Raw genomic sequence first — 15,334 nt, 5'->3', positions numbered from 1 at the left:
ACAGATACCCACAGATATGAGACCCTTCGACACCTGCGCATGTCAAAAGAAGGAGAATCCATTCCGATAATAGGGTAATCAGTCCGTATTGTAGGATGAGTGTTTATTATTATTACATGTCGGTAAATTAACTTATCTTTTATGATCATTGTAGTTTTTAAAGTGGTAACTATTTTGCTTGGGTAACAGTGGGAAAATTTTACGTATAAAGCACGTGATTTCGCGTGTTGGTGACCAATTCGTACATCGCCTTATTTCTTTCTCCCTCCCCTTCAACATGAATTGACTCTTCTTGGCAGTCTGCCAACGACAGCTCTCGCTTCTGTGGTCGGACTACTTGTTATACACACACACATTATAAGTGAATAAATTTATTATAAGTAAATAAATTCTGCGTAATGGTTTTTCTGAAGCATTTTTGTCAATTTTTTAAATTTTAATAAAGCACCATATTTTTTGTTGCTAGTTTAAAGTTTTGATTACGGGAAGTAAAAATCTTGGTAGCCAAAGACATATATGACAGAAGTGCCTCAGATGAAATATCGAGTCTTTTTATGATGCGCGCTTTCATTTACATGGCATAGTAAAGGAAAGGAGCCAAGCAATGTTTAACACTAGTAATGAGTAACAAATACACAGTCTGGATCCCTGAAACTTATGTAAGCTGAGAACTTATTGCTACAGGCGTAAATTAGTTCGATGCCTTGTCAATGAATGCTGGTTTTTTTTTTTTCTTAATAAAGACAGCTGAAGGATATCATTATCATATTAAATACGACTCAACTCCCTTCCTTCACCCTAGCGATCTGTTGTCAGGATGTTTGAAGTTAATTCATGAATGAAAATCGCAGTCACTTGTCGTGAGGAAAGCACGCTGATACCAGTTTTCACATTTTTATTTTTTGGCTTTGTTATTCATGAGAGACCTGATCGGTAGACCTGATCTGCTACTTAAAACTTAACTCCATAACAGAAGAATGCACGAGAATTAAAAAAAAATGCTTATTATTCTGTATAGCAACTTTATATTGCACTTTTAAACAATCGCTTGGGATGGCATCAATACTATTCATTCATGATGATTATGATTTTTTTCCCATTATTCTCTCCCCTGACCTTCTTTTTTTTACTCTCTCCGACGATTTCATTATTTTCATTCTAGAATTTTGCGCACACTATAAGCTTAGCTTCTTTTAAGTTTAGCCAAGTTCTTACTTTTCTACCTGTTATTTGGAATCTAAATGAATGAAAATGGAAGTGCTGTTCAAATAAGCTAAATTTACGTGAGGTACTTGAAAAGGTTCCGGACTTGACGCAGACGTATGGCTGTCAGTACTTCATCATTACGATATAGCACGATACTTCATTATCATTTACATTATCAATCAGGGTTTCTGAACCGGGAATTTCGGGAATAATTTAAATGTTTCTTATTTCGACATTCGAGACCTTTCTTAAATTTAAATTTACAAATCTGAAAGAGAAATGTGTTTGGTTTATTATAATTTTTAATTTTAGCAAAATGAGTATTGTATCATATAGATCATAGATGATTAAATTTTTATTACGAATCAGTGAAACTATTCAATGATTACAATAAATATAGTTACTCGTTCTTTTATATACATCAAGTTGCGTTTCCTTCAAATATCATCATGACGACTATAACTCGAGTGCAACGAAACATCCTCATGTAATATATATATATATATATATATATATATATATACACACTAGCCTTTTCTGAGTCGGTTCATTCACGGAATTACTCCTCTTATCGGGTGGTCGTTAGTTAAACGAAATTAACAACTAAAAATCACTACGGTAGCCAACACACTTATGGTATAAATGTATGATGAATTTTTTATTTTTAAATCTGGAAAATCTTTGATAATGTGTTGGTAAGGTAAAAGTTATTATTTTAGCATTTAATTTTTCTTAATTTTATCATTTTAACATGTAAAATGGAGGATATTATGGATATCACACATCATTTAGCCAAATATAGAAAGATACTTTTTTTAAAAAAAAGTTTCGAAATTTACCAGAGAAGTTTGAGAATAAAAACTTTGGCATAGGAATTGTCTTCGTTTACAGTACTTAAAAAATACGCATCGCTAACCAGAGCTCGTATGTTTGCTTTTATATTAGTGCTAAAATTTCATTGGCCTCACTATTTTGAACTGTTCATGTCAGAGACTATGGGGGGGGGGGAGCAAAATAAATTTCAATGCCTTAGCAATTCTATGTTAGAAAATTAAATTTATCATAAGTAAATTTTCGAATGAATAGACCAATATTAGTAACAAAATATATTTCAGTTTTGGTGTTCATTCACATGACGCATTTTTTTTTTTTTTTAATTTAGGATTAATTCTTATATACTCAAAATGTACGTCGATTGATATCAAATATTGTTTTTTTGCAATTGAAATATTTTTGAAATTCAAAATTCAAATATACTTTTGAAAAACATACCGTGGCTATAATGAGAGACGGATTCAGAAATTTTGATATGAAAGCTTAGTTGAAATTTTACTCTCGCCATAATCATACAACAGATGTTGCATTTAATAAAATACGTAAACAGTTTATTATTTAACATATTAAAAATGTAAATATTTTAAATATATATTTAAATTAAAAAATATGCTCAAATTATATATGTAATTAATTTTTTCCCTAACCAATTTAAATAACCAAGCTTATAAAATTACTTGGTAACCTTAATATATATATATGAAAAAAATATAGATTTAATGACAATAAAACCGAGATAACATATAAAGATTTTAAAGATAAATACTACTAGTTTCGGCATATAGCAGCCTTCTTCAGGTATTTATAAAGGAAAAGAATACTAATAAACATTGAATTATCTAAACAAACTGGAAATTACAGGTACAAATTGCCTCACATAATCGATACATAAAAACATTGTATTTTTTCAAGTTGTTCCAACTGGCGTGCCATTGTTTATTGCAATTGTGCGTGCAGGTTCACGTGAACGCCAATATTGAACAACTGCAGCATGGCTATCTGGGATGTTATAACTTAAATTGTTGTTTAAGTGGACCGGGTTCAGCAGGATTTCCCTTGATTCTACAATTTTCCTCTCAAACTCATCATCACAGCGAAAGATATTTTCTGATCTATTCCAGCAAACGGAGTGGCTTTGTTGGTAATCATTAGGATTATTTGAAAAAAGAACATGACTGGATAACGCAGTTGCATGAGATCTTTTGTAAGAGATGTCTCTCTTATGCTCTTCTATCCGTTGTTCAATAGATTTGTTAGTTTGACCAAAGTATGGGATATTGCAATCACACCACAATTTATATACTCCAGGGTACTTAAGGTTGTGATGAGTAGGTTTTGGATGGCTGATTAGAGAACGGATTTTAGGAAATGTGGTGAAGAAGGTCCTGATATTATATTTTTTAAGGACTTTAGCTATTTTTTTGGAGACTGTGCTAATGTATGGAATGGAGATGCTACCTTTAAAATTAATAGTCTCTGTTGTGCACTGCCTAGGAGGATCCAGAAGAAATTTCTTAATTGTTTTTTCAGAGTATCCATTTTGTTTAAAAATAAGAGTGAGGTGATTCATTTCTTTTCCTTTATAAATACCTGAAGAAGGCTGCTATATGCCGAAACTAGTAGTATTTATCATTAAAATCTTTATATGTTATCTCGGTTTTATAGTCATTAAATCTATATTTTTTTCAAATGTACAACAACCGAGTAAAAGCTGATCACCATATATATATATATATATATATATATACAGGGTGTTCGGGATAAATTTGACAGTTTCGTAAGGAAAAAGAAAATCTTCTTTGTATCTATTAAATTTAATGAATTGACAAAAAAACATTACAGGCAGAGTTAATTACAATACTATCAACAAGATTTACTCAAAATAACCACCATTAGCATCGATCACAGCTTCAATTCTGCTTCGGAACCTCGAACAAGCTGATGCTACAGTCTCCCTGGGAAGGGCCGCAAAAACTGTTTTAATTTTATCCATTAACTGGGCTTTTGTATTACTGGAAGTGCGATTGGTGTCTTTTTCAACTGCGCCCCATACAAAATAATCCATGGGGTTAAGGTCTGGGGAGTTTGGAGGCCAAACATTTGGACTGGTGAAGTCGTAGAAATTTTCAGACAACCATTTTTGACTTTTCCCAGAGGTGTGGCAAGGGGCCGAATCCTGCTGCCATACATACGGCCTACCATTGGCTACCCTTGTTATCCAGGGCTTGACTACAGTTAGCAACTCCACGAACAAAGCCCGAATTCCAATGCCAGGGTTCTTCAACACCTGTTCCTGCAGATTTGCGAGGAATTCTGCTGTACGAACGCAATCAGATCGTCTGCTAGGGATCTTTCTTCTTGCTACATCCTCGTAGTCACCATTGCAAGTCTCTAGTTCATGCCTGATTGTTTTTACTGTATTCAGGGAGCATTGGGCAGCAGTCGTAATATCCTTATTTTGATGGCGGGCACGAATCATCATGATACAAGTTATTCTCTTCCATGATTCAGGTGGGTTCCAGCTATCCATCCTTTCTGACATCTTGTATATGAATGAAGAAGGGTCCAAACTTTTAAATGAAGAGAAGTGTGTGTTAATACATGTAACTTACGGAAAAATATAATTAATTATAAATATGTCAAATTTATCCCGAACACCCTGTATATATATATTTTTTTTTTTTTTTATTATTATTATTTTTTATTTTATTTTATTTTATTTTTTCATGAGGGCAGTTGTATACTCCTAATTGCACTGACTTGGGGAAAAAGTCTCGAGTACTGGGGACAGAAAAATTGCCGAGATTCGGAAACTCTAATTAGCTTGCATAATAGCTTTCTTTGTTTTCCTAGAAACAGTTTTTAACAGCTCGGTTACTGTGGTGTGCGATTTTTGAAATGACTGATGTGAAAGAGCAAATAATCTATCCAGCTTGGATTTAAATTAGTAAAATTGCTTAATTTATTAGAATGTATAAATAGTGCGGAATTGATTCATGAAGTAAAGGGCATTTCCAGCATGTCTGTTTTAGATTCACCACATAAATATTCAGGACACGTTGTACAATCTGTGCATCAGTATTTGGTCAAGAACTTGTAACCTGTGAATTCTCCAGGATAGTTCTCTGTGGCCTTCCTCTTCTTCTCTGAAATGAAGCTGTACACATAGGACGAAGATCTGATGTTGTTTCGAATCCAAACCGAATCGCATACAGAACGAATGCAATTTCAAAGGAAACCTATCATGATGTTTTCATCAAACGGAAGTGGAGACGGACTAGTTCCATAAATTCGCAAGTGGGCTAATTTGAATGTAGCCGCTCTGTGTAATTTAATAATTAACGCTATCAGATATATTGTCTGTTGAGTTCTTCGTTATACATATTAAGAATACGTATAAGCTCTTTAATTTCATTATTTTTGCTATTGGATATGATAGCGCTATAGCATTTAAACTTGTATTTTCTAACAGGCAGTGATTCTAATAACACCACAAAGACAGAAAACGTTCCCCTTTCTGTAACTTCCGACCAGAGTCAGGATCCAGCTTATTTTCCAACTCCATATAATAGCTGTAGGATGCCAATATATAGTAGAACAGAAGAGGTTATATACAGGCTGCATAATACAGAAAATGTTGGGAAATTTGAAGGAATCGGTCGTGGATATACCTATGATATTCCATATCCACCCAGAGAAGTAAGTAACGAGTTGTGTTTGTCTAAAGTTAGATGCTATACTAAAAATGTGTAAAGATATTTCATGACCAGTATACCATGTGAATACTAAAATATAATGAAAGCAACTTTCTATATAAACAAAACAAGTTTTTTAAATATGGTTTATCCAAACCACAGAACATTAAACAGCTGTGTTGTGCAATAGTTTTAATATTTGGAATGCAGCCATATTGATAGGCAACAAAAGTCTCTGTAGTGATAATATCCTGGTATTCTGGGCAATATCTCTCATACATTGGAAGTTGTTAAAACTGTTACTCATTGGTACTTTAAGTTTTCGATATTTCGTAAGTTTTCACAATGAACAACTACAAAAGTTGGTCTTTTGAAGCGAAGCGATGTATGAATATATTTATTCACTGGAGTGTAATTATAATACATTTTCTTTTTGAAACAAATGGCAATTTTTCAGAACTTACTGAATTATGTGTATGTAAGAGAAAGTTCATTTCAATAGAAATTGCAATGCCACTAAAAGGCATTTTTTAATATCCATTTACCTCATTAAATTGGACTGTATTATTACTCTTGACACCTACAACAAGCCCAGGAACTCATAACGCGAGAACTACTTATACACCACATTATCAATAATCTATAACACTTAATCCTCTATCGATACATACGCAATATACAACCCCAATTTGCCTATATTCGGGATGAAATATCCAGAGCGTCCTTTAGAAAACCCTACTACGTTCTGTATGAGATATTTTAAATCACTTTCAACTGAAAAAGCTCATATAAAGAATTTGTTGTTTCAAGGATACTTGCGACATAAGACTGAATGATATAATCACGTAATCACAAGAAAGATATTTATTTAACCAAATATTTCTGTCTGGAAATAGCAGACCATCTTCAGTGGTATTACAAGAACAGTTTAAAAAATACAAGCTAGAATACTAACAATAGATCGTTAAAATTAGAACACGCCGCGTGATGTTATATCACTAAGTATGAAACGGGATATTTTGAAGTAGAAACATGATTGAATTTGCTATTAAAAAAAAAAATTAATGAGTAATCTTGATTAAACTTTCCCAGATTTTTGATATAGATATACAGTCATTACAATTCAGGTTAGGGCGATGGAGCAAGGCCTCCACGCTTTCCTTGAACAAACGTTCGAACCTATAACGGGATCTATGTAAGAGGCGAGTCCTGGACCAAAGGATGCTGTGGTCAGTTTCAATCCCGTGTTGAGCCAATCCAGACTTTTCAGGTTTGTTGTGAAGAATGGGGGATTGATGTTCTTGGATTCTTTTTTCAAGAGAACGTCCAGTTTGTCCAAAATAAGAGAGATCACAGTTGCACGGAATTTGATAAACTCCAGGAAGAGATAAAGTTGAGCGTTTGTCTTTAGGAGAAGGAAAATGAGAAGACAATTTGTTAATAGGTGAATACGTAGTTGTTAAATCATATTTATTTAAAATTCTTGCGATAGGTTCTGAAATACCGGAGATATAAGGAATAGGCACTCGACGTATTGAAACTTTGTTGTTTTGTGGAGGATTATAAGAATTGAGAAGACGTTGAGTACTTTTTTCAGAAAAGCCATTGAGTTTCATGTGTTGTTGGATAGTAGAAAGTTCTTTCTGTAGATAATCAAAAGTAGAACAATTAGTTTGGGCTCTTCTGATGAGGCATTTTATAATTCCTGTTTTTTTGACATGGATGATGGGCTGATTCTTTAAGAATATAACGACCTGTGAATGTTGGTTTCCTGTATACTGTAGTTGTAAGAATATTTGAAGGTGATCGGATGAGGAGAACGTCTAAAAAAGATAACTGGTTGTTTTCTTCTAATTCCATAGTAAACTTTATGCGATGATGCAAGGAATTAATACTGTTTAAAAAGGAAGGTAAAGCGTTTTTGCTGTGAGGCCAAATAATAAATATGTCATCTATATATCTTACCCAAAAAGATTATTGAGGGAAAATAGATGCGAAGAGGACTTTTTCTAAATGTTCTAAATAAAAGTTGGCTAAAGCCGGAGAAAGAGAAGTTCCCATGGCCGTTCCTTCTACTTGGCTATAAAATTTGTTTTGACATACGAAATATCCAGAATGTATTACGAAATCGAATAGTTTTATAATGTCTTCAGGAAAGATGTCAGCAAGTAATTTTAAAGTTTCCTTGAGAGGTACATTAGTATATAAAGATTCTATATCAAAACTAACCATAAGATCTGTAGGTTGTAATGAGACATTTTTTAATTTTTCTAAGAAATCTGAGGAGTTTTTTAGAGTTGCCAATGTAAGATTTCAATAATTTAGCTAGATATTTGGCTATACGGTAAGTAGGAGAATCAATACAATCTACTATTGGACGAAGAGGATAGTCAATCTTATGGATTTTTGGAAGGCCATAAAATCTAGGAGGTCTTGCAAAATGAGTTTTAAATCTTTCAATTGTGTCTTTATCCAAACTGATGACTTCATCAAGGAGAGAATTTAATTTCTTTAGTTGTCTGTTGGTTGGATTATAATCAATTTCTTGATATGTGGAGCGATCTCGAAGCAAAAGAGAAAGTTTTCTTCTGTAATTTGCTGAGTCCATAACTACTGTTGCTTTTCCCTTGTCAGCTTTAGTGATAATGAGGTGATTATTTTTTCTCAAGGACTGTTAAGATTTCATTTCAGAAGGAGATATGTTGGAAGGAGAAAGTTTAGCCTTAAGTAGTGAAGAATGGATCAATCATCCATTCTTCACAACAAACCTGAAAAAGTCTGGATTGGCTCAACACGGGATTGAAACTGACCACAGCATCCTTTGGTCCAGGACTCGCCTCTTACATAGATCCCGTTATAGGTTCGAACGTTTGTTCAAGGAAAGCGTGGAAGCCTTGCTCCATCGCCCCAACCTGAATCGTAATGACTGTATATCTATATCAAAAATCTAGGAAAGTCTAATCAAGATTACTCATTAATTTTTTTTTAATAGCAAATTCAATCATGTTTCTACTTCAAAATATTCCGTTTCATACTTAGTGATATAACATCACGCGGCGTGTTCTAATTTTAACGATCTATTGTTAGTATTCTAGCTTGTATTTTTTTAAACTGTTCTTGTAATACCACTGAAGATGGTCTGCTATTTCCAGACCGAAATACTTGGTTAGATAAATATCTTTCTTGTGATTACGTGATTATATCATTCAGCTCATATAAAGATCATCCTCGTGATGTCAGAAATCGAACTCAGCTCTCGATAAGTTGCAGGGTGCAATGTACCATCGTTTTTCCAACTGCGCTCTACTGGTTATACATGTTTCGCCAGCATTTAGTTTTTACATTTACATTTTACCTCTGAAGTAGCGTTTCTGGTACAGGAACTAATATATATATTTAATAAAAGCTGCTTTTCACTCAAAAAGATATTTCTGAAAGAAATAATGAAAGATACCAGTAGTGTTATGAATATGATGTATTCTTCTTTTAAGCTGACTCTGAAATGATCCAGACTTTTGAATGAAAGGGCAGAATATTATTATCATTAAGAGAGAGACAAGGCAGTCGGACTCGTCGAGGGAAGAAAGATACTACAGGCATCAGCTATCATACTTATTCTTGAATTCATTCGCACTGATTTCACATACTACATCGTGATTGGAATGGATTGCCATTGGATAATCATTCCAATCACGCCACCCTACGAGAGAAAAACCTAATCCTCACCCTCTTCTTTGCGGAATTCGTCCTCAGTTTCCAAGGATGTCCTCTTGTCCTTTCCCCCATCCTCCATAAAATGAAAAATTACATCAACTGAAATCCTGTACGAACCTTTCAGAAGTTTGTAAGTCTCAATCAGATCATCCCTCTTTCATCTGTTTGCTAGTGGCTGCAGTCCACAAATTCTCAGTCTGTCTTCATAATCAGTATCCCACAATCCTGATATCATTCATCACCTTTACACTCTCCCCACTCTATCAGAATCACAACGGAAACTGGGAGACCAGGCTTGCACACAATAGTCCAAATGAGGTCTTATCAATACCTTATAAAGAAGCAAAATGAAAGTCTTATCTTCACAGGTTAAACTTGGTTTCAGCATTGCAATTATCTTTTTGGTTGTATTTGCAATCTTTGCTACATGGCCCCTGAACTTCAACTTCCTATCTAATAACACTCCAAGATCCCTAGCCCGATCAGTTTCTTCTAGCATAATCCCGCCACTGTAATAACACATTGGATAACGAATTACGACAACGAGCGTGATTTTACATTTACTAATATTGAAATGATATCCATTTTCCCATGCCTACAATTCCAGCACATTCAAATCATTCTGAAAGTACTGCATATCAGCAGCATTCCTGATTACCTACATATCTCTGCATCATCAGCAAATAGCTGTATATCGCTTGTCAAATCCTTCCCAATATCATTAATGTACAGATTGAATAATAGTGTACCAAGCACTGATGCTTGTGGTACACCACTGATTACCTTAAATCTTGCAGACTCACATCCCCCCATATACCACTTTTGATATCTGTCTGTCAGCCATCATCTTATTCAGGCTAATATTCTATATCCTAAAACCCATATTATACAATTTATTCAGTAGTCTTCAGTTGCTGTATTCTGTCGAAAGCCTTAGAAAAATCCAAAAGTATCATGGTGTATCCATTCCCCTTGTCTAATTCAATCGATACATTACCATAGAATGTGAGGAGTTGTTAAAATATGACCTTCCCTTAGTAAACCATACTGTTCACTACAAAGTAAGAAATTCACTGTCAACCCATTTCTGAATGCGAGCACTAACCATTTTTTCCAACATCTTTACCACCACTCCTGACATACTGATTGATCGATAGTTGGATACATCAGTCTTTGTACCACCCTTGTACAATGGGATTACATATATTCTTTCCATTCCTGCAGAATCTTCCTTGTTCTGCGACTCAAATTACAAATAGCGTGATCAAACGAATAGCCAGATCAGCTGAACACTCTTTTAGCACTCGTACTGATATCCCATTAGTCACTATTGCTGAATTACTCCTGGAAAAATGGCAGAATTCGAATCCAACCTTGTTCGTTTAAAAATTAGGTGGCAAGAAAATCTTACCAAATTTGTAGAAAAAAGAGCCAACCTTGCACATCATAGAACAAGCGAACTTTTTAAAAACTGGAAACCAACAAACAGAATAAAGAAAAAATCAACAATGCATGAAATCATAGAAAATAAAATTCCCTTGGATTGTCCAAAATAAAATAGCCGAATACTCAGCATTTCCTCCAAATCAAGACAGGAAAAATATAGTTATCAACTCTGAAATAGGGAAACATGAGAAAAAAAAGCCTAGAAAACCCTGAAATCTTGAGATCATTAGCCCTTTCAAAAATAATGGAATATGGACCTGACTCAACAAAGATCTACACAGATGGCTCCAAAAATCCAAATGGCAATTCTGGGAGTGGCATACTCATCTATGGTTCTCATAATATAGAACTAAAAACAACTAACAGTATTGTATGCAACTCATTCCAGGCAGAATTAATAGCCATTAACACAGCACTGCAATATTTGAACAAACAAAACCCGAAGGAGTTTATATTTTTCACAGATTCCTTAGCAGCCCTTCAAGCTATTAAGAACTGCTACACTAGTCATCAAGAAATGCTTAGAGACATAGCAAAAACACAAATAAAGTACATAAAAATTCCGAAATAATCTTACAATTGATCCCATCCCATGTGGGATTAAAGGGAAAAGAAACTGCAGATAAAGTAGCAAAAATGGCCGCAACATCAAGTGATACCACAGATTTCGATATTTTTAAAACCATCCAAAAAGAAAACATAAAACAAACAATTCTTCAGGACATGACTCACCACTGATACTTAGCAGAAAATCCAGGAGCTACCATCAACTCCAAATTTAATCGCAGTGTCACTACCATGATCTCTCGCCTGAAAACCGGCCACACAAGACCAATCCAGCTTAGCAATGGCATAAAAGTCTTCCCCACTGCAAAATCTGTAACATTGAGGAAGTATCACCAATGCATTTGCTAAACTGTATGAATATTTCCAAATGTGAACTCTATAACAACCCAGAAAAGGCGCTGTATAAAATACATGAACTTGACCTCTATGATCTGGTGTAATAATACCATGGGATAAAAAAAAATCAAAAAAATATTGCTGAATTCTTATTCAGATTGTTCAACTGCTCTAATACCTTATCTTCATAGACCTGAGTTTCTTTAGAAGAGGTAACAGTGAACTGAATGTTGCATACACTAGGTTGATAGGTTGATAGTGTATGCAACATTCTAACATTTCAATCTTAGAATGTTGAATACATTCCAATATTTCAATTCTAAAATGGGCACCCATGAGTTGAACAACGTATTCTGTAAGAATCCTCGAAATCAGGCAAAAGGAGCACATTGGCTACGTAAAAAACAACAGACAGGACATTTCTGGCCTATCGTCTCATTTCTCTACAACTAACCATATCATCGAGTGGAACAAAAGCTGTTCCCCTTACAGAGAGGAAAACTACCATGCAATAATTTTCAAAGAAGCAGCCACAGTCGCTCGTTCTACTGTTAAACTTAACAGAAATCAAGGTTTAATACTCCCAGAGATATGGAAAACCCTAATTAGATCTCTACAATTACAAGAAATGAACTTCAACACAAACTACAGGAAGGCCCTTAGCAACAGCTAGCTAACCTTGTACACGTGGTACGTGTTTCACTCACGTTCGATGCTATTTTATTTGTAATTATTCTTGTCAGTTTTACAGTTACTCATAATTGTGAGATTGTTTTAAGCCTATATGTCAGTGCTCTGAAGATGCCAACAGTTAAAGTGTGGCGAAACTAGTTGGTAGAGTTAATAAATTTTTATCAACACTTGATCTGTAAACCAAATATTATTTTACTAATTCATATGATCAAGAAAATAAACCTCATTATGTATTCTGTATCTGTGACCCTCATATCATCTACATTCAGAAGAGTTATTCTTTCATATTCATTCCTTCTTTTACTTGCAGCATATCGATACAATTCTCGTGGGTTGTCTTCAGCTTGTAGAGCTTCTTTTCATACTCAGACTTACCTTTCCGTACAATAGTTATGACTCTTCTGGCCTCTGGAAAATTATAAGCCTGCTGCTTATAATTTTCATAACGGACATCATCCTTATGCAGACCGTATTCCTTCCACATCACTCGTTTCTTATGAATTTCTTGCCTAATAAGATTACGCATCTATTTGATTCCTATCCAATTTATTCTTCGAACTCTCATGAAACATTCTGATATTGCATAATATAAGTATTTTTTAAATGCTTCCCATCCAGCAACCGCTGAACTCAGCATACCCCTCAGTTGGTTATAATTGTTGCTTTTTAGTTCAAATGTAGCCTTTTCTGAATGGAATATTCATAAACTTAACCACTTCCCAAGTGAGTAAGAACCCCGTATGATCACTCTCACCAACTGGAGGCAGAATAGTTATATCTTTAACAGAAACACTCTTTGGCACTATAATCAGATCCAACGTTCTTAAACCTAGAATTCCTTCTGCCACATGCTGTTTGACCAAGTTGTTCCTCAACAGCTAAATAAATTCAGTTTCATTTTTCTCATTCAGTTTCATTTTTATTACTACCCAATCAATATTTGGATAAATAAAGTCTCCCATTATGATTACTCTTTTCGTGCCCATCGTCTCTATTTAGTCATGCATTTCTTTATCACTAGCAACCGATTCACCAGGTCTGCAACAACACCCCACTATGTAATTCATCTTGTTAGTTTCCACTTCATACCAGATGGCGTCAAACTCACTGCCACATGAAATACTGTCACTAGTGCTACAATCATAGCTCTCAACACTAACTAGATTCAGGTCATCTGATGTCATTAGCAGCGCGTCCTTGCTCTCTTAACCCGTCTACCCTTCTTAAAAGTACTGCACCTTTTACACACGATACCAGTTTGTATGCCTCATTCTCACTAATGGCTACATATATGTGAGAAAAAAACTTTATTCTACTTTTATTTTATTATTTACCTCAACGAAAATCAGTTGTAGACAACATTATCAACTAGTGGAAATGTAATGGTGCTACCTCTACTAAGAAACTTACGTGGAAGTCCCTGGGTTTGTTTCCATTAGATTATTTTAAATTGTGACCAACGTATTACCTGTAGTCTTCTAGCTGGTCTCTTCGTTGCGTGGAGGAGGGGGAAAAAAAAAATATATATATATATATATATACACACGAGATATATAAACAGCTTCCGAGAAGAAACTCCCTGCTAGCTCCATATGAGACCAAGTGCAAAGCTCTGTGACGTTTCTATGCGTTTTAGACCGGGTTCGAACCCCGGTGTTTCCATCTAGATAACACCAAGTGAGTTATAAGTTGAAAGATAAAATATATATATATATATTTTTTTTTTCCCTCCTCCACGCAACGAGGAGACCAGCTAAAGACTACAGGTAATACGTTGGTCACAATTTAAAATAATCTAATGGAAACAAACCCAGGGACTTCCACGTACGACTGTCTCTGTATTTAGTTGTAAAAATGATTTACCAGGAATTCATTGAGTACGCAGTTCATATTATTAGTAGTAGCACACTACATAAAGAGCAGCATAGTCTCGATTTCCACTGTAGGTCAGCTGTAAATAACCTAAACATCAATCATGGCAATCACCAGAGGGGACTATGCTGGTGAATAATGCATCGTGGTTTATCCACAGAACATTAATAACCATGACTGGGGGAAAATCACGCGGTATCCTTTTTCAATTTTTCAATCACTCGCTGCTTGAAAAAGGATTCCTGGAGAATAATGTTAGCACTAATGGATAATGAGGATACACAATCAAGTAAGTAATTCAGATCATCATCATACTGCAACTGCTAGTGTAACGTGTGAAGGAAATGATGTGGAAATCGACTATCTGTACAGAAATTTGATCTGAACACAAGGACGCCTTTGAGATGACGAGGATTATTGTACAGGCCGATGCTAGTGAGCTAGGCAATAGTACATGAGTACATGTAGTGGGCTATATCCCCACCACACACAAAAAAAAAAAAATCTAAGACATTATTGTGTGATAGGCTTTTTTGCGAAAACATGCAACACGACAGTGCCGTTTGCCACCGACGAGATCAATATTATTTAGGAGTGGGTAATCGATTCTTCTTTCTTCGCAGTTAAGTTAGTTTTGCTTAGTCTAGGTTTATGGAAATAAAATTAAAAAACCATTGCCTTTTTTACAAATATTCGCTGTTCCTCAAAGAAAAATGTCGGAAAGATGTGTTAAGTTTGAAAGTCATGAATAAAATAAGTACAGGGTTCAGATTATTAGCAGAAGCATACTACATGAAGAGCCGCACAGTCTTGACTTCTACCGAAGGACAGCTTACCCTTCGGTAGAAGTCAAGACAAGCTAAACATCAGTCTTCTTTCATCTGGATGCATAAAACTATAATTTGAAGACAATCTTCCGTATTCAGCTTTAAGATCAGTAGTGAAAGCGCTTATTGCAAAAAGTATCTATT

General features: G+C 34.8%; 1 protein-coding gene across 7 annotated transcripts in view; it reads left to right on the top strand.

The window, feature by feature from the left end:
• LOC150094601 (cell adhesion molecule Dscam1-like) overlaps nt 1-15,334 on the top strand; it is an 823,608-nt gene that overhangs the window by 765,488 nt on the left and 42,786 nt on the right. For 6 of the 7 annotated variants that reach the window (XM_090411254.1, XM_090411255.1, XM_090411256.1 and 3 more), the window contains one exon: nt 5,513-5,739. In XM_090411254.1, the coding sequence (XP_090267380.1) occupies nt 5,513-5,739 (227 nt within the window). Of the gene's footprint in view, nt 1-5,512; nt 5,740-15,334 lie in introns of those variants that run through there. The other variant, XM_090411259.1, reaches the window with a different exon arrangement.

This window comes from Typopeltis vanoorti, chromosome 21 (genome assembly GCF_054136105.1).
Source record: "Typopeltis vanoorti isolate ZY-2024b chromosome 21, IOZ_Tvanoo_1.0, whole genome shotgun sequence".
In the NCBI taxonomy this organism is placed as follows: domain Eukaryota; kingdom Metazoa; phylum Arthropoda; class Arachnida; order Uropygi; family Thelyphonidae; genus Typopeltis; species Typopeltis vanoorti.
Note: the sequence above shows the minus strand (reverse complement) of the source record. Positions and strands in the feature narration are given on the sequence as shown.